At 45.0% G+C, this 21535-nt stretch overlaps 1 protein-coding gene across 1 annotated transcript in view; it reads left to right on the top strand.

Annotated features, from left to right (window-relative positions):
- The window catches only part of LOC130124728 (palmitoyltransferase ZDHHC14-like), a 48145-nt gene that overhangs the window by 5858 nt on the left and 20752 nt on the right, over positions 1-21535 (top strand). Inside the window, exons 2-3 of the mRNA XM_056294059.1 lie at positions 6618-6778; positions 11338-11490. Of these exons, the coding sequence (XP_056150034.1) occupies positions 6618-6778; positions 11338-11490 (314 nt within the window). The remainder of the gene's footprint in view (positions 1-6617; positions 6779-11337; positions 11491-21535) is intronic.

Here is a 21535-nt window from a genome sequence, read left to right as displayed (position 1 = left end):
TGAAACACTGTCACCATACGCTCCTGAAACACTGTCCCCATACACTCCTGAAACACCGTCCCCATACACTCCTGAAACACTGTCTCACCATACACTCCTGAAACACCGTCACCATACACTCCTGAAACACCCTCCCCATACACTCCTGAAACACTGTCTTGCCATACACTCCTGAAACACTGTCCCCATACACGCCTGAAACACCGTCACCATACACTCCTGAAACACCCTCCCCATACACTCCTGAAACACTGTCCCCATACACTCCTGAAACACTGCCCCCATACACTCCTGAAACACTGTCTCCCCATACACGACTGAAACACTGTCACCATACACTCCTGAAACACTGTCACCATACACTCCTGAAACACCGTCCCCATACACTCCTGAAACACTGTCACCATACACTCCTGAAACACCGTCCCCATACACTCCTGAAACACCGTCCCCATACACTCCTGAATCACTGTCACCATACACTCCTGAGACACTGTCACCATACACTCCTGAAACACTGTCACCATACACTCCTGAATCACTGTCACCATACACTCCTGAGACACTGTCACCATACACTCCTGAAACACCGTCACCATACACTCCTGAATCACTGTCACCATACACTCCTGAGACACTGTCACCATACACTCCTGAAACACTGTCACCATACACTCCTGAAACACTGTCACCATACGCTCCTGAAACACTGTCCCCATACACTCCTGAAACACCGTCACCATACACTCCTGAAACACCGTCCCCATACACTCCTGAAACACCGTCCCCATACACTCCTGAAACACTGTCACCATACACTCCTGAAACACTGTCTCACCATACACTCCTGAAACACTGTCACCATACACTCCTGAAACACCGTCACCATACACTCCTGAAACACCGTCCCCATACACTCCTGAAACACCGTCCCCATACTCTCCTGAAACACTGTCTCCATACACTCCAGAAACACCGTCCCCATACACTCCTGAAACACCGTCCCCATACACTCCTGAAACACCGTCCCCATACACTCCTGAAACACTGTCGCCATACACTCCTGAAACACTGTCTCACCATATACTCCTGAAACACTGTCCCCATACACTCCTGAAACACTGTCTCACCATATACTCCTGAAACTCTGTCACCATACACTCCTGAAACACTCTCACCATACACTCCTGAAACACTGTCTCACCATAAACTCCTGAAACACTGTCCCCATACACTCCTGAAACACTGTCTCACCATATACAGCTGAAACTCTGTCACCATACACTCCTGAAACACTGTCCCCATACACTCCTGAAACACTGTCTCACCATATACTCCTGAAACACCGTCACCATACACTCCTGAAACACTCTCACCATACACTCCTGAAACACTGTCTCACCATATACTCCTGAAACACTCTCACCATACACTCCTGAAACACTGTCCCCATACACTCCTGAAACACTGTCCCCATACACTCCTGAAACACTGTCTCACCATATACTCCTGAAACACCGTCACCATACACTCCTGAAACACTCTCACCATACACTCCTGAAACACTGTCTCACCATACACTCCTGAAACACTCTCACCATACACTCCTGAAACACTGTCACCATACACTCCTGAAACACCGTCCCCATACACTCCTGAAACACTGTCACCATACACTCCTGAAACACTGTCCCCATACACTCCTGAAACACTGTCCCCATACACTCCTGAAACACCGTCACCATACACTCCTGAAACACCGTCCCCATACAGTCCTGAAACACTGTCCCCATAATGTCTTTTCAAAAGAAGAAGTACAACTACACGTAACATCCCGTCATGTCTGCTGTCAGAGAATCTCCAACTTTCATACCAGACAAAACCTTTTCTTTTCATTCAGTCTTCACATTGTTTAGAATGGTTTGCGAGGCGTGAGTTCATATGAAATAGAACACACACTCAAAACCGAGACGGTAACATCAGACACCTAATGAACCACAACATCTCTCCCAGTGAGCTGGGTTATATTCTTGATTTTTTGTGGTTCAGATTTTTTTAAATACGTAAAACTGGTTTCAGGTTTGACGGCGGTTTACACTGATGTAAATTCAATAGTAAGGCTACTGTAAGGGAGGGGAACATGGAGCCCTTCCCCCACGGCATCCCGGTGTCGCTGTTTCCACGGTAACCTCTCTTCCTAGCCTCTGTCGCCATGGTAACAGGAGGGGGGGTGGCCCGGTGCCGTCCCAGCGCGGGTCTGACCGTCGGCAGGGAGCGAGGCGTGACGTGATTGATGTTCTGTGTGCGGCGGATGTAGAAACGCTCCAGCGTTTGCCTGAAGTGGATTTCACTCAGTGATTTATTTCATATTCAGCTAAAAGGACGGCGAGTGTTTGGCTGGAGATTTAACCAGAAAATTCACCATCGGGAGATTTGGTCAATGTGTGTAATGCAGAAATTAACAGGAAGTTACACGAAAGTGCAAGTTAAATGAACAAAGATTAGCAAAATATAAAATAAGTTGGTTTAACACACCAAAACAGCTGTGTGTGTGTGCGTGTGTGCGTGTGTGTGTGTGTGTGTGTGTGTCTCCTTATCCTCCTCCTCCATCACCTGCAGGGTGTTTGAGTCGTGTGTCTGTGTCCTCATGACAACACCTCTTCATTATTAACACACAATTCAAATAGGTTGAACACGTTCTTTCAGACTACATGAATTAATGGCAGATTCATTTCTGACAACACAGAAAACCTGCAGAATAGACACACCTAGAATAGACACACCTAGAACCAACACACCTACAATAGACACACCTAGAATAGACCCACCTAGAATCAACACACCTAGAATAGACACACCTAAAATAGACCCACCTAGAATCAACACACCTAGAACAGACCCACCTAGAATAGACACACCTAAAATAGACCCACCTAGAATCAACACACCTAGAATAGACACACCTAAAATAGACCCACCTAGAATCAACACACCTAGAACAGACCCACCTAGAATAGACACACCTAAAATAGACCCACATAGAATCAACACACCTAGAATAGACACACCTAAAATAGACCCACCTAGAATAGACACACCTAGAATCAACACACCTACAATAGACACACCTAGAATAGACACACCTAAAATAGACCCACCTAGAATCAACACACCTAGAATAGACACCTAGAATAGACCCACCTGGAATCAACACACCTAGAATAGACACACCTAGACTAGACACACCTAGAATAGACACACCTAAAATAGACCCACCTAGAATAGACACACCTAGAATAGACACACCTAGAATAGACACACCTAAAATAGACCCACCTAGAATCAACACACCTAGAACAGACCCACCTAGAATAGACACACCTAAAATAGACCCACATAGAATCAACACACCTAGAATAGACACACCTAAAATAGACCCACCTAGAATAGACACACCTAGAATCAACACACCTACAATAGACACACCTAGAATAGACACACCTAAAATAGACCCACCTAGAATCAACACACCTAGAATAGACACCTAGAATAGACCCACCTGGAATCAACACACATAGAATAGACACACCTAGAATAGACACACCTAGAATAGACACACCTAAAATAGACCCACCTAGAATAGACACACCTAGAATCAACACACCTAGAATAGACACACCTAGAATAGACACACCTAAAATAGACCCACCTAGAATCAACACACCTAGAATAGACCCACCTAGAATAAACCCACCTAAAATCAACACACCTAGAATAGACCCACCTAGAATCAACACACGTAGGATAGACACACCTAGAATAGACCCAGCTAGAATCAACACACGTAGGATAGACACATGTAGAATAGATCCACACAAGCCCACTCACAGAAATGGCTGGGCCCCTGAAAAGGTCCAGTTAAGCAACATGCGTGTGCTCTCTCTCTCTCTCCTACTTAACGCATACGTTTAAATTGACAGAGACTTACTCAGTAACGGGGTCTACATAGGCATGGGCACAAACACACCATAATATTCCTCTTAGACGCACTTAAACACACCAAGGTCAGCAAAGATCTGCTACACTTACACCACACATTTCTCAGTAGGAAATGACTGATGGGAAGGTGGCACGGGTGGCCATAGGATGACAGGAATCGGCGAACTTTAATGTGTGCACTGGAGTGAGGCAGGGGTGTGTGCTGGCACCAATACTCTTTAACATTTTCCTCCTGTGTGTCACAAAGCTTTTTAATATAGATCTGGAAGGCAGTAGTGGGATCACAATAAACTAGGCCAGATGGAAACCTCTTCAACATTCAAAGGTTCCAGGCAACTACCACGTTGTCAGCAGTGCAGATTCTTGAGGTGCAGTACGCTGATGACTGCACTCTTGTAGCTCACACGCCAGAAGACCTGCAAACCATCCTTGTCGCAGTTGTGAATGCCTACAGCGGTCCGGGTCTATCGGTCAACAAGAGATTCAAGATTCTTTATTTGCTACACGTGACGTGGCGTGACCGTGTTCCCCATGCCGAAAATCTCACTAGGACAAACTGCGAGAGCATAGAAGCCATGGTCACTGAACCCCAACTGCGCTGGCTTGGGCATGTCATCTGGATGCCTCAAGAACGCCTGCCGCGTCAACTCCTGTATGGACAGCTTCACCTGGGCCGCCGGTCTGCAGGTGGTCAGAAGAGGCGATACAAAGACCAGCTAGAAACATCGCTGAAGAAGTGTTGTATCGACCCCTTGAGACTGGAGCAAGCTGCCGTCAACCGTTCCAACTAGCGGGACATCTGCCTAAGGAGACACACAACCATGCCGGCCTCCACTAACTCAGACTTCATATGCCCAACGTGCCATAAAACTTGTGGATCAAGTAGTGGCTGCTGGGCCCCTGAAAGCATTTCTCTTCTTCCCCCCTTAAGGGTGGCCCTGGACACACCTAGAAGAGACACACATTGATTCATATCTACAGAATAGACACTTGGCAGTGTTGGAACTGATCCCGTCACAGTTTTAGGTCTTTCCCAAACTTTTTCAAATCCCATCAGTTAAAGAAAAGGTTAATTTCTTTCGTCATGGGTGTATTTTGTAGTCTGCAAATGTTTCCTGTAGACGTTGTGAACAAACAGAACTTGGTCATAATGGACGTAAATGGGTTGGAATAGAACAGCGGGGTTCAAAGTGGGTCTGAGGATCCCCGGGGGGTCCTGAACAGGTCCCTGTACAGTCAGTTTAATTATAATTGAATGTAATACTATAATTAAGCAGAAAAGATCATATTTAGGGAATATGACATGTAATTATTCTTATCACAGTTTTCATCCCTATCACGTCCTCACGTACAGCGTCAACGGTTTTCTACTCAATACACAAACTGAAAATCTTTACAAATTGGACTTAACGTACTAATGAACTTTGTATTAAGAGCAATTTTAATATCACTGTTTGCAAATGCTTGAGAAATGGATAAAGTATATGGTTAAAATTATAAAAGAGTATGTGTCCTGGTCGCTGCACTAGCGCCTCCTCTGGTTGGTTGGGGCGCCTGTTCGGGGGGGGGGACTGGGGGGAGTAGCGTAATCCTCCCACACGCTACGTCCCCCTGGTGAAACTCCTCACTGTCAGGTGAAAAGAAGCAGCTGGTGACTCCACATGTATGGGAGGAGGCATGTGGTAGTCTGCAGCCCTCCTGGATCAGCAGAGGGGGTGGAGCAGAGACCGGGACGGCTCGGAAGAGTGGAGTAATTGGCCCAGCACAATTGGGGAGAAAAAAAAGGGGGGGGGGACCCCCAAAAAAAAAAAGGAAAAAAGATTGGCGGCCCTGTGATGGCCTGGCAGCCTGTCCAGGGTGTCTCCCCACCTGCCGCCCAGTGACGGCCGGGAGAGGCTCCAGCATCCCCGCCGCCCTGACAGCAGGACAAGCGGTTCGGCTAATGGGTGGATGGAAATAGGAAACCAACTCGTGAAGTAGTCGACATGAGGACGTCACATTTATCTGCCGGTGTTTCAAGATCGTGTGACGTGGCCGGCGGGATTTATAGAGCGATGAAATGACAAAGGTGAAGATTTACATTCAAACAAAGAAGCGAAGAAGATCAGAGTTTTAATCTGCGATGTTCAGATCAGGAACACGTGTCTGTTGGGTCGTTTTCATCCCGTAGTCGCTCGGGGATGGTTGGGTTGAGACTCGTCCGTAGGAAACAACAGGGACACGGAGCGTTTTTGCGGGTCTGCAGTGCGACTGAACACACGCCGTCTGCTGCGAACACGCCAACATCACCGACGTCCGTAACATCGCTGACACTAGTAACACCAGACGGCGTGTGTCTGCTTATTTCTGTCTGTTAACCACAAACAGCCTCTTCTTTCAGCCTCGTCACAGCTATTACACACAGTGTGTGTGTGTGTGTGTGTGTCGTTAGGTCCCAGTCTCACATGGTTAAACTTATTTTTACACACATATATATTCTCATTACTTAAAGTTAATGACGGGTGTGTTTACCAGTCCAATGGAACACTGTGTGTGTGTGTGTATGTATGTTCGCTCAATGAATGTTTGTGTGTTCACTCAGTGTGTGTGTCTGTGTGTGTGTTGTATCTGCCTTGCAGCTGTCCATTCCTGGCGTCTAACCTGACCCCGGCCATCCCGGCCGTTGGGGGCATTCTTTTCTTCTTCGTGGTTGGAATGCTGTTCAGGGCAAGTTTCAGTGACCCCGGTGTTCTCCCCCGCGCCACGCCGGACGAAGCGGCAGACCTGGAAAGACAGATTGGTAACCATGACAACACACCCACACTTACACTGATAAACACCCTTGCTTGCTGGTTGGTAGTCCATCGAGTCTGATCATGACGTTCCTCCTCTTTAACGGTGTGTTCTCTGACGACTTGGGCATGTGAAGTCTGATTTAGTGGGGCGGGCATTGTTGTGTGTCTCCTTGCTCTTTTCTGTTGTCCTTTCACATTCCTCTCCATTTCCAGCTGTTCTATACATTTGTGGCAGATCTCTTGCCAGTCAGAACGGTTGACGGCAGCTTGCTCCAGTCTCAAGGGGTCGCTGCAACACTTCTTCAGCGATGTTTTTAGTTGGTCATTGCATCGCTTCTTCTGACCACCTGCGGACTGGCGGCCCAAATGAAGCTGTCCATACAGGACTTGTTGCTGTAAAGCCCACTGAGGCAAATTTGTAATTTGTGATATTGGGCTATACAAATAAAATTGACTTGACTTGACTTGACATGACATGGCAGGCATTCTTGTGGCAGCCTGATGACACGCCCAAGCCAGCGCAGTTGGTGTTCGGTGACCGCGGCTTCTATGCTCTTGCGGTTTGTCCTAGCAAGAATCTCAGCATGAGGAACACGGTCACGTCACGTGATCCCCACGATTCGCTGCAGACACCTTATGTTGAACCGCTCCAGCAACCTTAGGGGGCAGCTGTATGTGACTCAGGCTTCACGGCTGTATAGGAGAGCTGTGATGCAGACGGCTTTGTAAATGGCAATTTTGGTGAGCATGTGGAGGTGTTTGTTTTGGAAGACCTTACATCGGAGTTTGCCAAAGGCTGCAGAGGCTTGTTTGATTCTATTGTGAATTTTGTGATCAGTGTTGCAGCCCTCAGTAAGGATGCTGCCCAAGTATTTGAAAGATGGAGCAACTGAGAGTGGCTTGTGTTCTGTGGTGAACACAGGCGTAGTGGGTGGGGGGCTGGACCTCCACTGGCATAACACCTCAGTCTTGGTGGTGTTGACTGATAGACCCAGCCTGCTGTAGGCATTCACAACTGTGGCAAGGATAGTTGGCATGTCTTCTGGTGTGTGCACTACAAGAGCGCAGTCATTCTATAGTGAACACAGGCATAGTGGGTGGGGGGCTGGACCTCCATTGGCATAACACCTCAGTCTTGGTGGTGTTGACTGATAGACCCAGCCTGCTGTAGGCATTCACAACTGCGGCAATGATAGTTTGCAGGTCTTCTGGTGTGTGAGCTACAAGAGCACAGTCATTAGCATGCTGCAGCTCAAGGACCTGCACTGCAGACAATTTGGTGGTTGCCTGGAACCTTTGGATGTTGAAGAGGTTTCCATCTAGCCTAAAGTCGACTTGAGATCCCACTACTGCCTTCCAGATCTATATTAAAAAGCTTTGTGACACATAGGAGGAAAATGTTGAAGCCTGCCGGTGCCAGCACATACCCCTGCCTCACTCCAGTACATACATTAAAGGGTGCCGATTCCTGTCCTCCTATGGCCACCCGTGCCACCATCCCATCATGGAACTGTGATAGAATGTTCACAGATTTGCTTGGACAGCCAAACTTTCTCAGGATTTTCCAAAGTAGCTGTTGATTTACAGTGTCAGAAGCTTTGGGAGAGGTCGACAAAAGCCATGAAAAGGTCCTGATGTTGTTTGCAGCACTTTTCTTGTAGCTGTCTGTGAAAATCATATCCATAGTACTCCTGTTCTTTCTGAAACTGCACTGTGACTCTGGCAGCAGATATTCTGTCAAGTGCATCGCCATCCTGCATAGCATGACTTTTCCTAGGACCTTACCTGCAACAGCTAGTAGGGATATGCCTCGACTGTTGCCGCAGATTGACTCATCACCCCTGTTTTTATACAGGGTGACAATTTTAGCATCCCTCCATTGTTGAGGGACACTCTCCTGGTCCCAGACCTACAGGATGTACTGATATATCATTCAGGTGCACAAGTATCCTCCTTGTTTTAGGAGTTCTGCTGAGATACCATCACTGCCAGGGGACTTACTGTTCTTAGGGGAGTTAATGGCTGCAAGTACTTCTTGAAAAGTTGGTGAGTGGTCAAAGTCTGGCATCGGCGGATGAATTGGCAGCTCTTCTAGGATGGATTGGTCGGTTGGTGAGTGCTGGTTAAGTAGGGCTTCAAAATGTTCAGTCCATCTTGCCAGGATCTGCTTTTGGCCTTTCAGGGTTGTCGGTCCATCCGCTGACTTTAAGGGTGTGATAGAACAGTTCCTAGAGCCATATAGAGTCTTTATAGAGTTGTAGAAGTTGTGCATGTTTCTGGCACCATAAGATTGAATCTCGTGAGATTTGTTCATCCACCATGTATTTTGCAGAGTGCGCAAGGTTGTTTGTACCTTCTTACATGCTGTTTGCCACTGCTGCCGAAAGATAGCAGATGCAGGGCAGTTGAGAGTAGCCCCGTGTGCCCTACACATGGTTTCCAGCAGGGATGTGATGGTGTCAGAGTTCTCGTCGAACCAGTCCTGGTGTTTTCTGGTTCTGTAAGCCTATAGAGTCGATTGCAGCTTGATGTAGCAATGAGGTGAGGGAGGTCCATTTCTGATCCATGGAACTGTCAGAACTCAGAATGGCCTCAAACTGTAGTGCCATCGTGCCTACAGAGCAACAGAACTCATTCCGGGCTGGGGCTGACTTCAATTTAGCACAGTTCAGTTGCTTTTTTATGGGTTTCTTGAGACGCTGTGGGGGGCTCATTTTGATGTGGAGCCTGGTCATGATCAGGCGGTGATTCGTCCAGCATTCTGCACCTCTAAACACACACACACACACACACACACACACACACAGTGACTTATCCATTTTGCTTTTCTTTACAGTCCTGTTTCAGTGAAAAACATGATTTTCCTGCTATCTGGGAGGTTTTGAGTTTTTGGGCTGAATATCATTAACACAACAAATCAAACTGTGCAGCTTCAGATACTTAGAAAAAACAAAAGTTTTGCAGTTAAACCACTGCCAAACACAAGCAAGTTGATGTTGAACCTGAAATAAGTAAAAGCTCTGGCTAGATTCTTGGCCAACAGACTCCTCCCAATATCAGAGGAAATTCTGCCAGAATCCCCGGGTCGTTTTCATCCTAACAGCGGCACCATGGACATGATTTTTACCGCTCGCCAACTCCAGGAAAAACCCCAGGAACAGAATCAACCATTGTACATGGCCTTTATAGACTTAGCCAGCTTTTAATTCCATAAACTGCTAGGTCCTGTGGCTAGTTGTGTCAAAAATAGGCTGCCCTGACAAATATATCAGAGTACTATGACTACTACATGACAGTATGTCAGCTAGAGTACTCAGCAGTTATGGAGACCTTCAAGGTCCACACAGGAGTTAAACAAGGCTGTGTCATTGCCCCAACCCTTTTCTCTGTCTTCATTACCACCATCCTCCACCTCACATGTGCCAATCTGCCTCAGGGAGTCAGTATCATGTACAGAACTGATGGGAATCTTCTGAACATTAACAGATTCAGGGCTAAAAGTAAAACCACCACCACCTCCATCAACTGATCAGCAGTACGCTGATGACAACATCTTAGAGTCCCTTGTAGAAGAGGAACTACAGAGCAGACTGGACGTCTTTGCAAAGGCATGCAAGCAGCTTGGCCTGGGCCTTAACATAAAAAATACACATATCCTCTACCAACCCCCACCCAACAGAAATATGCCTCCTCTGCCTCCATCCATCTCTGTAGATAACATCAGACTCCAAAATGTGGAACAGTTCCCATATCTTGGCAGCCTTCTCTCCCCCACAGCCAACATTGACATCGAAATACACCATCGTCTCAGTTGTGCCAGCCAGGCCTTCTCAAGATTGAGAAAAAGGATTTTTGAAAACTGCGACCTTTGGGCCAGAACAAAAATTCTGCTGTACAAAGTGGTAGTGCTGCCCACCCTACTGTATGGGTCAGAAACATGGAACACATACGTATAGCAGGCACCTGAAGGCACTCAAGGCATACCAACAGCGATGCCTCAGAAAGATCCTTAAGATCAGCTTGGAGGATAGGCACATCAACTTGGGGTGATAGAAAGATATCATCAAGACCCACATCAAAAGGTTTGGTATTGACCTTAAAACCTGGGAACAAGAAGCAAAATACATGGAGACCTGGAGACTGGCTGCCCATAGGGGGGTTGCATGCTACAACCATGACATCCACCAGGCTGCTGAAAACAAGTGCAGACTCAGAAAGGCCCAAACCACATCCTCAACCATTCCTTCACACCCTTGCCAACATTGCCCCAAAATATTCACCTCCAGGGTTAGCCTCTACGCCCACCTGAAGACCAATAAGGACTCAGAAGGACAGTCATACTCGACCCCGAGTGACCGCCGATGATGATAATGGTGTGTGTGTGTGTGTGTGCGTGTGTGTGCATGCATGCGTGTGTGTTTGTGTTTGTGTGTGTTTCATAATGCCAGCAAAGCAAGGCCCGTTACTGGAGTCCAGCAGTTTCTATTAGCATCTAATCTATATGTCTATTCTCTGGTCTCTATTGAACTCTTGTCTTAACGTGTCTCTATTCTCTGGTCCCTAGACGTGGCTAACTGCCCCGGTGGGGCTAAACCTCCGCCCCGGACCAGGGAGGTGCTGATCAACGGCCAGACTGTCAAACTAAAATACTGCTTCACCTGCAAGATCTTCAGACCACCGCGTACGTCGCACTGCAGCCTCTGTGACAACTGTGTCGGTGAGAGATCCACTGGACATTTATCCACTTCACCTCTACTGGAGGGGAAATCTGTCTCTCTTGGGCAAGAAACAGAAAGTGACATAAAACATGATCTAAAGAAAATGAAAGACTTGTAAAAGAGGCCTTGGTCCGGAGTCCAGTCAGAAAGCCAGATGGTTGTGTGGTGGTCCAGGTCAGAGTAAGAATCATGTTTATTGGCCATGTAGGTTTGCACATACATGGAATTTGACTCCAGTTTCGTGGCTCTCTCAGTGTACTTAACATATAATAACAACACTATAACACGACGATCTTCACATATATACACAAGGATGGACTTATACAGGTGAAATAAGAGGTAATAAAGTGCAATAGTGCAGAGAATATATCAGAGATGCTGAAATAAATGTTAGCAGGTTACTTACATACATGCCTGAGGTAGATGGACATGACAGAGTGTACCAGTATACGTACAATATACAGTACAGTATATGGTTGGATTTATTTGAAGGTGTTAAGCCTTCATTTGAATGACAGCCCACGGAAAGAAACTTTTTATATTTATTTGTTTTGGGGTACACTGCTCTGTAGCGCCTACCAGAGGGGAGGAGTTGTGACCAGGGTGTGATGGGTCTGCAGTGATGTTGCCTGCCTGTTTCCTGAGTCTGGAGGTGTATAAGTCTTGAATGGAGGGCAGGTTGGCACCAATGATTTTCTCTGCACACTTAACTGTCTGTTGCAGTCTGTCCCTGTCCTGTTTGGTGGCCGATCCAAACCAGACAGTGATGGATGTGCAGAGGACAGACTGGATTATTGCAGTGTAGAACTGAATCAACAGTTTCTGAGGCAGGTTGAACTTCTTGAGCTGAAGGAGAAAGTACATCCTCTGCTGGACCTTTTTGATGATTGTGTCTATGTTGGATGCCCACTTTAGGTCCTGAGAGATTGTGGAACCCAGAAATCTGTAGGTTTTCACCGTATACACCATGCTGTTGAGTATGGTGGGGGGGGGGTGCAGTGTTGGGGGGCTCCTCTTGAAGTCCACTGTCATCTCCACTTTTTTGCGTGTGTTGAGTTCCAAGTTGTTGTGGCTGCACCAGAGGGCCAGCTGATCAACCTCCCATCTATATGCAGACTCGTCACCATCACAGATGAGGCCAATGATGGTTGTGTTGTCCGCAAACTTGCAAGAGTTTAACAGATGGGTCACCTGAGGTGCAGTCATTTGTGTAGAGGGAGAAGAGTAGAGGGGAGAGCACACATCCCTGGGGGGCACCGGTGCTGATTGTCCGGGTGCTGGATGTGATTTTCCCCAGCCTCATCAGCTGCCTCCTGTCTGTCAGGAAGGTTTTAATCCACTGGCAAACTGAAACTGGTACAGTGAGCCGGGTGAGTTTGGAGTGGAGGATATCTGGGACAACATGTTCAACATGGCATTATGTCTTGGTGGCCTGCAGGACATGAACTTAACTTTTTACTATAGTAATAAAGTAAGAATAATGCTGAATCTTGGTTAATGACCTTTAATGTCAGTTAGTTTACCCTATCTACAAATGTGAAATTGCCTCGGGGGACACGTCCCCCCCAATGTACGAAAGAGAGGGAATTTGAACCCCCCAAAAATTGTCATCCATCGATACAGGTTCATGCTTATGAAACTGCACTATGTCAGTTACTTTTCTGTGTTTAAATACACTTGGGTGGAGGCAGCATTGAGTCTAAGCTTACCTAGTGGCGTAGCCCAAAAGGAAGAAATGAAGATACTCCACGCATGTGCATGTTTGCGCATACCTTTTGGTACAGTGTGATCAGAGCGAATGTGCACTGATGGGGGGAAATTGGAATTGTACTACAATTTTTACATTAGACAGAACAGGAGAGGAACCCCACTTACAGTCATCCACCATTTTATCACAGGTGATTTCAGAATCAGGTGTAGTAGATGTATGGAGGGTCAAACATCCCCAGGTTAGGCGGTATACATGGGTTAAGGTGCTAGATGGGAATGTGAGTGCAGCCAGGCTGGATAGGGTTTACATATCGCATGGGTTTGAAACAGGTTATTGAACAGTCACATTCACCCAGAAGGTTTCACTGACCATCACTTACTCATTATAGACTTTCACATCTCACCAACCACTAAATGTAGCTCATACTGGCACTTTGATGTTAAGCTGCTTCAGGACAGTGATTTCTGTCAGAAATTTTGAGACGTTCTGGGGAATCTGGAAAGAAAGGAAGAGGGACTTTGCATCCCTGAGTCAGTGGTGGGAAGTGGGCAAGGCACATATACGAGTTTTCTGTCAACAGTATATAAGTCATTCCACAGTGAGAGTCAAAAGAGTAATTCAGGATTTAGAAAAAGAAATCAGGGATTTGGACGTCTATTCACTCACAACAGCACAGATAGTCCCAGGCTTCAACTAAAGAAACAGGAATTAGGTTCTTTTTTACCTGAAAGAGTTAAGGGGCTTTGGTCAGGTCAAGGTTCAGCAGCGTTAGCGACATGGGTGCTCCCACCTCTTCTTTAACCGGGAGAAGTCTGTCTCTCACACCAAACAAATGGTCTGCCTCCGCCTCCCTGGTGGCACAGTGACGACTGACCTGGTCGAGATGAGACAACATGCCATAGAGTTCTACAGTGCCCTCTTCAGGATGGAGGACTGTAACAGAGTGTGCAGATGAACAGCTGCAGGGGCTTCCTCAGTTGAGCCCAGATGACAGAGCCGTCCTGGATGCCAACATCTCTCTGAGGGGGCTGTTTTCAGGGTCCAGCTCTTGGATTTTTAGTGCTTTGAATGGAAGTGTGTCTTTTGGACTTGAATTTAGACGTGTCCAAAATAATAATAATAATAATAATAATAATCATTACATTTATATAGCACTTTTCTAGACCAAATCAATGAAACAAGCAAATATTTCCCCTTCCTTTTTGTGGTGGACATGGTTGATAATTAAACCGTGTAAGGTACGTATATATTTGATTGGCGGTTGGGTAATTTTGAAGAAAGCCAATTTGACATTTACTAATATGTTTTTTTTTTTCTTGAATAAAGGCCTTCATCCCTAAATTATTTTTATCCTGGAGTTCAGGAGACTACAGAATATTTTCCCAAGGTTGCTGCTGACGCAGATCCCTCTGTCGTTGTTAGGGTCTAATTTATTTCCGTTTTTATAGATTGCAGTGGTCAGCCCCTTATTCCAGATACCAGATCTGTCAACTCTTTTTGTGTAATTGGGTAATATAATGGATTTTGGTTATTCTTGATGGCTGATTCAGGGTTGTCTAAATTTGTTTTAATTTCAGTTTGATTTAGGTTCAGATCTTTAGGTGGGATACTTTTATAGAGGTCATTAAAATAGTTTTCTCAAATGTCACCATTTTTTATGGCTAATTGGGCACAGTGGTCCAGTGGTTAGTACTGTTGCCTCACAGCAAGAAGGTCCTGGGTTCAAACACCAGGCCGTCACAGGTACTGTCTGTGTGGAGTTTGCATGTTCTCCCCGTGTCTGTGTGGGTTTCCTCCGGGTGCTCCATTTTCCTCCCACCATCAAAAAGACATGCATGTTAGGGTTAATACTCCTGCCTGTGCCCCCGAGCCAATGGAAAGAAGAACTGGAGTTGGTCCCCGGGTGCTGCAGTTCCCCCTGCTCCTATACAACAGGATGGGTTAAATGCAGAGAACACATTTCATTGTACCTTAACAACTGTACAATGACAAAAATAGTGGCTTTCTTTCTTTCTTGTCGTGGCTTTGTAGTTTCTAAGCTGTTCAGCATGTCCCAGAACCGGCCCTGATCTACTGCGTTTTCAATCTCCTGAAGCGTTTCGTTGGTGTGGTGGAATTTCTTTTGTGTAATGGTCTGTTTATACTCACAGAAAGGTGAATCAGTTCATCTGGACACAAAGTTTATTGACGGATACATTTAATCACTCATCTAAGTGACTTCGTCAGTCTCAACTGACTGCAGGCATCCCCACCCTTATAAACAAGACAGTGTTATAACGACCAAAACCAACGATCAGCTTCATATGCAAATGGGGGTGTGACCATGAATTAGTTACAGCGGCCATGTGTACTATTCACAGAGGGTTGGGGAATAGCTGCAATCACAGCACTGTGAGATGGCGACAGATGTACTCTTAGCCCCCCCCCCCCGGTTCAGGGATGGTCGTTCCCTCTTATAAATTGGTGGATGAGGTGAGGGTCTGTTTATACTGTTTTAGAGGTTTAAAATATTCATGTATTAGTGTTGGGTCATGTTGGTGTCTGCTTTTGGTTTGACAGCTGTCTAAAGTGTTTTGTCATTTCTTTACATTCATTGTCAAACCCTTTTTTTCCTGTTTTTTTTTTCCTGTTTCAATGGTGGGGTTTCTTTGTTTTCCCAAGCTTTGTATTTAATGCAGCTTTTAGGAAGATATGGTTAATATCGTTCATCGCTTTATGAACGCCTTCAGAGTTATTTTGGCAGTGTGAATTGTTGAACGTGTTAATTGCATGTTTTATTTAATTTAAATTCAGAGTTTGCATACATTGTTCAGCGCTGTTTGGAGCCCATCTATATGACTGGTTTTGATCGTACAGCTTACTGGGCTGGTTCTTAATAGTACCTCTAGTGAGTTTTCTCAAGTAAATATCAATCTGGTTGGCTGTGATCTGAAGGGGGGTTTGTGCTCGAACACTGAACGCACTGAAAGAGGAGGGGTCCATGTCTGAGACGGCATAGTCCACTAACTCCACTTGTCCTGAGTTGAACAGTATGTGAACTGTCCCAAACTGCCTCCTCTTATCCTCCTATTTATCATATACTGGCCTGAGGCTCTGCAGAGGTGCACTAACTCTTTCCCATTTCACTTTGTTGTTTTCTCAAGGTTGTTCCTCACGGCTGTGGGTAGAGATGGAAATGTGCTGACAAGTGAGGAGTGTGTTGAGGAAAGGTGGAAGGAGTACTTGAGGGGCTGATGAATAAAGAGAGAGAGAGAGAGAGAGAGAGAGAGAGAAGGTTGGATGATGTGGGGATAGTGAAGCAGGAAGTGTGGTGGATTAGCAAGGAGGAAGTGAGGGCAGCTATGAAGAGGATGAAGAGTGGAAAGGCGGTTGGTCCTGATGACATATACCTGTGGAGGCATGGAGATGTTTAGGAGAGATGGCAGTGGAGTTTTTATTCAACATAATCGGTTGATGTTCTGCATTAGGTAGACACGGTCACTTTAAGAGTTTCTGCAGGAAATGGAGCTACCCATTTTACACCAAAATTGGCGTGTATAAGCGGGTTTAAAAATAGGCAATTGACTCCTTTCACAGTGCCAGCAGACTCGGGTCTGACTGCCAGCAGACGAGTTTGCCTTTCTTTTCTTTTTTTCTTATGTGGCGTCATATCTGACGTCATCACGAACGTGCCGGAAAACAGGGAAGTTTTTTTAAAATATATTTTTATTGAACATTGTTCATATTCATGTACAGATTCTTGAAGAAAGTTCATTATAAAACAAACATGGCAAATATACATTCCATCCAAAAATACATAGAGATATCCAAAGTGCCAAAGGGAACAGTATGTAAACATTTCTATACAGCATATCAGGAAGTGCATAGAGATTGAATGTCACATGACAAATATACGGTAATGTATTATGAAAATAAGGGTACAAACAATAATAAATTAAATACATGACATACACTAATTGAAAATAATAAAACATAGTCCCTCATGCAAGGGGGAATTAATAAGGATATCAGTCTTCTGATTCAGTGGGAAAATGTCTTAACGCCTCATAAACCTTCAGAGCTTTTGTATCGGTCATTAGTTTTAAAGATTTCGAGTATGATCTAAATTCATTTAAAAAAAAAACCAACACATTTGGGTGATGACTTAAAGTATCTATTTTTATGAATAAGCTGTACCCACAAACACAATACATGGTTTTCCTCAGCTGCCGGCGCGATTTGATGACGCACGGACGACGGCGCCACGTCATCGCGCAAATTAGCGCGCCCACCCGGGGTGTCGCGTTTACGCAATGCCGATGGGGGGGGGCGGAGCCGATAAATACCCGTGACTGCTGCCGAGTCATGTGACCCGGGAGTGAACGCGGGTCGCACCCCTTTACGTTGAGCGCCGAGGCGGAAGTTGACGGGTGTTGGCGGGCTTTTTTTTGGCCGGTGTGAAACTGATCGTCGGAGCGGCGCCATGTTGCTCTCGTTGTTTTGTAGGACAAAAAAAATGAATGACGCGCGTTCGTGTAGTCAACGAGAGACATTACTGGTCTCTACTCTCCTGCAGTCCCGGCACTGTGTTTGTTCATTTGGAGCCAAATGTGGGTTTTGCTGGGTTTCGCGGTTGTGGTGTGTTTGGTGAGCGCCGCTTTGAGCTAGCTAGGTCGTCAAGTCTGTGGCCCGGTGCACCGTGATGCCCCTGTAGCCTGAGGGACCCCGCCCGCCGGGACCCCGCCCGCCTGGCTGGCTATCAGCTCCGCCGCACCTTCTTCTAGCACAGTGGTTCTCAACCTTTTTGGGGTCCTGGACCCCCTGCGTATTTTTGATCTACCCTGAGGACCCCTCCACCTGATCTTGGGGGAGGGGGGTTGCAATTTGATAGAAACAGTAGAAACTGCATTTTAAATTGCATTATAGCATTTATTCACTCTTTGGGGCAAAAATAAGAGCTTTCAGTTGTAACTTAGATATAGTTAACGAAACAGAATATGTATGCAGTAACTTTCAGATATATGTAACAAAACAGAATATGTATTCAGTAACTTTCAGATATATGTAACAAAACAGAATATGTATTCAGTAACTTTCAGATATATGTAACAAAACAGAATATGTATTCAGTAACTTTCAGATATATGTAACAACAGAATTTTTATGCAGTAACTTTTAACAATGCAAACGGGAGCGAGATCTCTTATTAAAATACAACAAATTACACTTGTGAAACAGATGTAATTAGAGAAAAAAGTCCTGTCGCCCTTTATAGTTTAGGTAGATAAAGGTCTCAGTCACATTTGAGTAAAATAATCCTATTTCTATAAATGTCATAGGATCTTTTTTTTAAAAGATATTTTATTTTCACGGACCCCTTGCAATTACACCACGGACCACTAGGGGTCCGCGGACTCCCGGTTGAGAAACACTGTTCTAACACAACCAAGACATCAGTATCCTTCATGTTACCGGAGGAGTCAAGCCCTGTGGTCTCAAGACCAAAAGGGCTAGAGTACAAACTCTGGCTAATCCAAAAAAACCTTTCGTGAAAGATTTCATTTCTGAGAAAAAGAAATAAATTCAGCCAAAACATGAACCAAATGAGACAGAAGAAAGACCAACCCGGTGCAGCCAATTTGCAGGAAAGTTAATACATTTACACTAACCTTGTATTTGTGTGTGTGTTTCGCTCTCCCTTTCTCTCTCTCTCTCTCTCTCTCTCTCTCTCTCTCTCTCTCTCTCTCTCTCTCCCCCCCTGCCCCCCTCTGCTTTTTGTCAGTGTTTATGTTCCTAATATTTGGCATGAGAGAGTTCTGTTTTTAGAAACTCTAAATAACTGTAACTCTGCTGATTATTTATACATGGGGGGGGATTTTAATGGCACCCAAAATGATAGTTCAGGCAGGAATCATATTGAGCCCTCATTGTCCTTCGCAGCTGGGTGAGTTAATTCAAACACATGACTTAGTAGATATATGGGGAGGATTTCACAGCAATAACAGACAATATACATGGGCTCATACTAGGGATCGCTTCATTTCTTTGGCTAGGTTAGATAGATTTTACTGTTTCAAACATCAGTTCAGTGTTTTGAAAATGTGTAAGATCGTACCTGTAGGTTTCACTGATCGTTCCCTGGTTATTTGTGATGGTTTAATTGTAAACATAAAACCAAAGAGTGTGTACTGGCGTTTTAACACCGCTTTGACTTGTTCTCTTAATTTCAAGGCTGTGTTTAGAGTCTTGGAGTAATTTCAGAACAAGAAAACAAGATGTCACATCATTGGGACAGTGGTGGGACTATAGTTAAGTAGAGATAAAGCAGCTCTGTCAGCTCTGTCAACAGTACACTCTCAATGTTGCTAGAGACATTACCCGGTCTTTGAGTAATCTGGAGATAGAAATAGTGGAACTTCAAAGAATAGTAGAATCCACAGGAAATCGAGGACATATTGAGGTCCTCAAACAGGAAAAAAACTATTCTTGCAGATCTACTGGGCACTAAGGCTCAAGGCGCTTTAGTCTGATCAAGATTTCTGAGTATGAATCAGATGGATGCGCCATCCAAATTCTTCTTTGGTCTTGAGAAGAAGAATTTGTCAGAGCAGCTTTATTCATGCACTTCACTCTGACACAGGAAGGGAGTTAACAGAGCCGAAAGAAATACGGTGACAAGCAGTGGAGTTTTACTCAAAGCTGTACAGCAGTGAGTGTGAGGAGAATGAGGAGATGTTTGCCTCTTTAGCTGAGGGCTTGCCAAAGATCTCCAAAGAAGATCATGTTCATCTGGAAGAACCGCTGGTGTTGCCAGAACTGCATGCAGCTTTGCAGGGGATGGATGGAGGCAACGCGCGCCTTACACTGATCATCTTTCAGTGGGATTTTCTAAAACTTTCTGGAATTAAATTAGACGAGACTTGTCTGTGTTGAATGAAGGTTTTAAAAATATGTTGTTGACTTTAAGCTGCAGTAATAACTTTACTACCAAAGAAAGGAGACCTTCATGACATTAAGAACTGGCGTCCATTTTCGCTCCTGTGCTCTGATTACAAGCTCCTGTCCAAAACTCTGGCCAATAGACTGAAAGAAGTGATGGATCAAGTCGTTCATCAGGATCAGACGTACTGTGTGCCTGGTAGGTCTATCTCAGATCATGTGTTTTTAATTCGAGATGTTTTGTAAGTCTCGGTTTCATTGCATTTTGATATTTGTCTCGTTTCATTGGATCAAGAGAAGGCATTTGACCGGGTTGAACACCTCTGCCTCTGGAAGACTATGGAGCATTTTGGCTTCAGCCCAGGTTTTATTGCCATGATCAAGGTTTTGTGCCAGAATATTGAGAGTGTACTGAAGATAAATGGAGATTTGAGTGCCCTTTTCAAAGTAAACAGGCATTTGTCAGGGCTGCTCTCTCTCGGGAATGTTATATGCTATTTCTATTGAGCCATTGTTGTACAAAATTAGGAATTGTGTTGAGGGATTGTCTTTACCAAACTGTGATACAAAACTGGTTTTGTCAGCTTGTGTAGTAGTCCTTGTAAAAAAATCAAGCAGATGTTGACAGTCTATATAAGGTTGTTAATGATTTTGGTATGATTTCAGCTGCAAAGGTTAATTGGGAAAAACGTGAAGTTAGTAGCTGGAAATTGGAATGGTGGGTTTTTTACGCCTGCCAGGGAATTTGCCATGGAAAAGAGGTGGGTTTAAATATCTGGTAGTCTTCCTTGGTAATGAGTTAATGGTAAAAAAAAAAGTTGGGAGGGTGTGCTAGAAAAAATTGAGAGGAGACTGAAAAAATGGAGGTGGACATTGCCTCAGATGTCCTTTAGAGGCAGGGTGCTGGTAGCTAATAGTTTAGTAGCCTCTGCAGTGTGGCATAGGTTGGCTTGCTTGGAACCACCTGCTGGGTTTATACAGAAACTTCAAGTGTTCTTAATAGATTTTTTTTTTGGGACAGACTACATTGGGTACCCCAAAGTGTGTTTTTCTTGCCCAAAGAAGATGGAGGTCAGGGTCTGGTGCACTGGGCAAGTAGAGTGGTGGCTTTCAGGTTACAATTTGTGCAAAAATATCTTACAAGGTCTGTTGATATTGTGTGGAAAGGAGTAGCAAGTGCTATTCTGAGGAGAACTAATGGTTCGGGTCTTGATACAGGTTTGTTTCTGATGGATTCTAAATGTTTAAATTTGTCTGAACTTCCTGTTTTCTATCAAGGAGTCTTCAAAGCATGGAATCTGTTATCATGGAAAAGAAAGGGACCTACTCTTTCTCTATACTGGTTATTGAAGGAACCTCTCATTCATAGAGCCAGGTTGGACATACAGGACAGTTCAACACCAGGCCTCACTCTA

Source organism: Lampris incognitus, chromosome 15 (assembly GCF_029633865.1).
Source record: "Lampris incognitus isolate fLamInc1 chromosome 15, fLamInc1.hap2, whole genome shotgun sequence".
Taxonomy (NCBI): Eukaryota; Metazoa; Chordata; class Actinopteri; order Lampriformes; family Lampridae; genus Lampris; species Lampris incognitus.
Note: the sequence above shows the minus strand (reverse complement) of the source record. Positions and strands in the feature narration are given on the sequence as shown.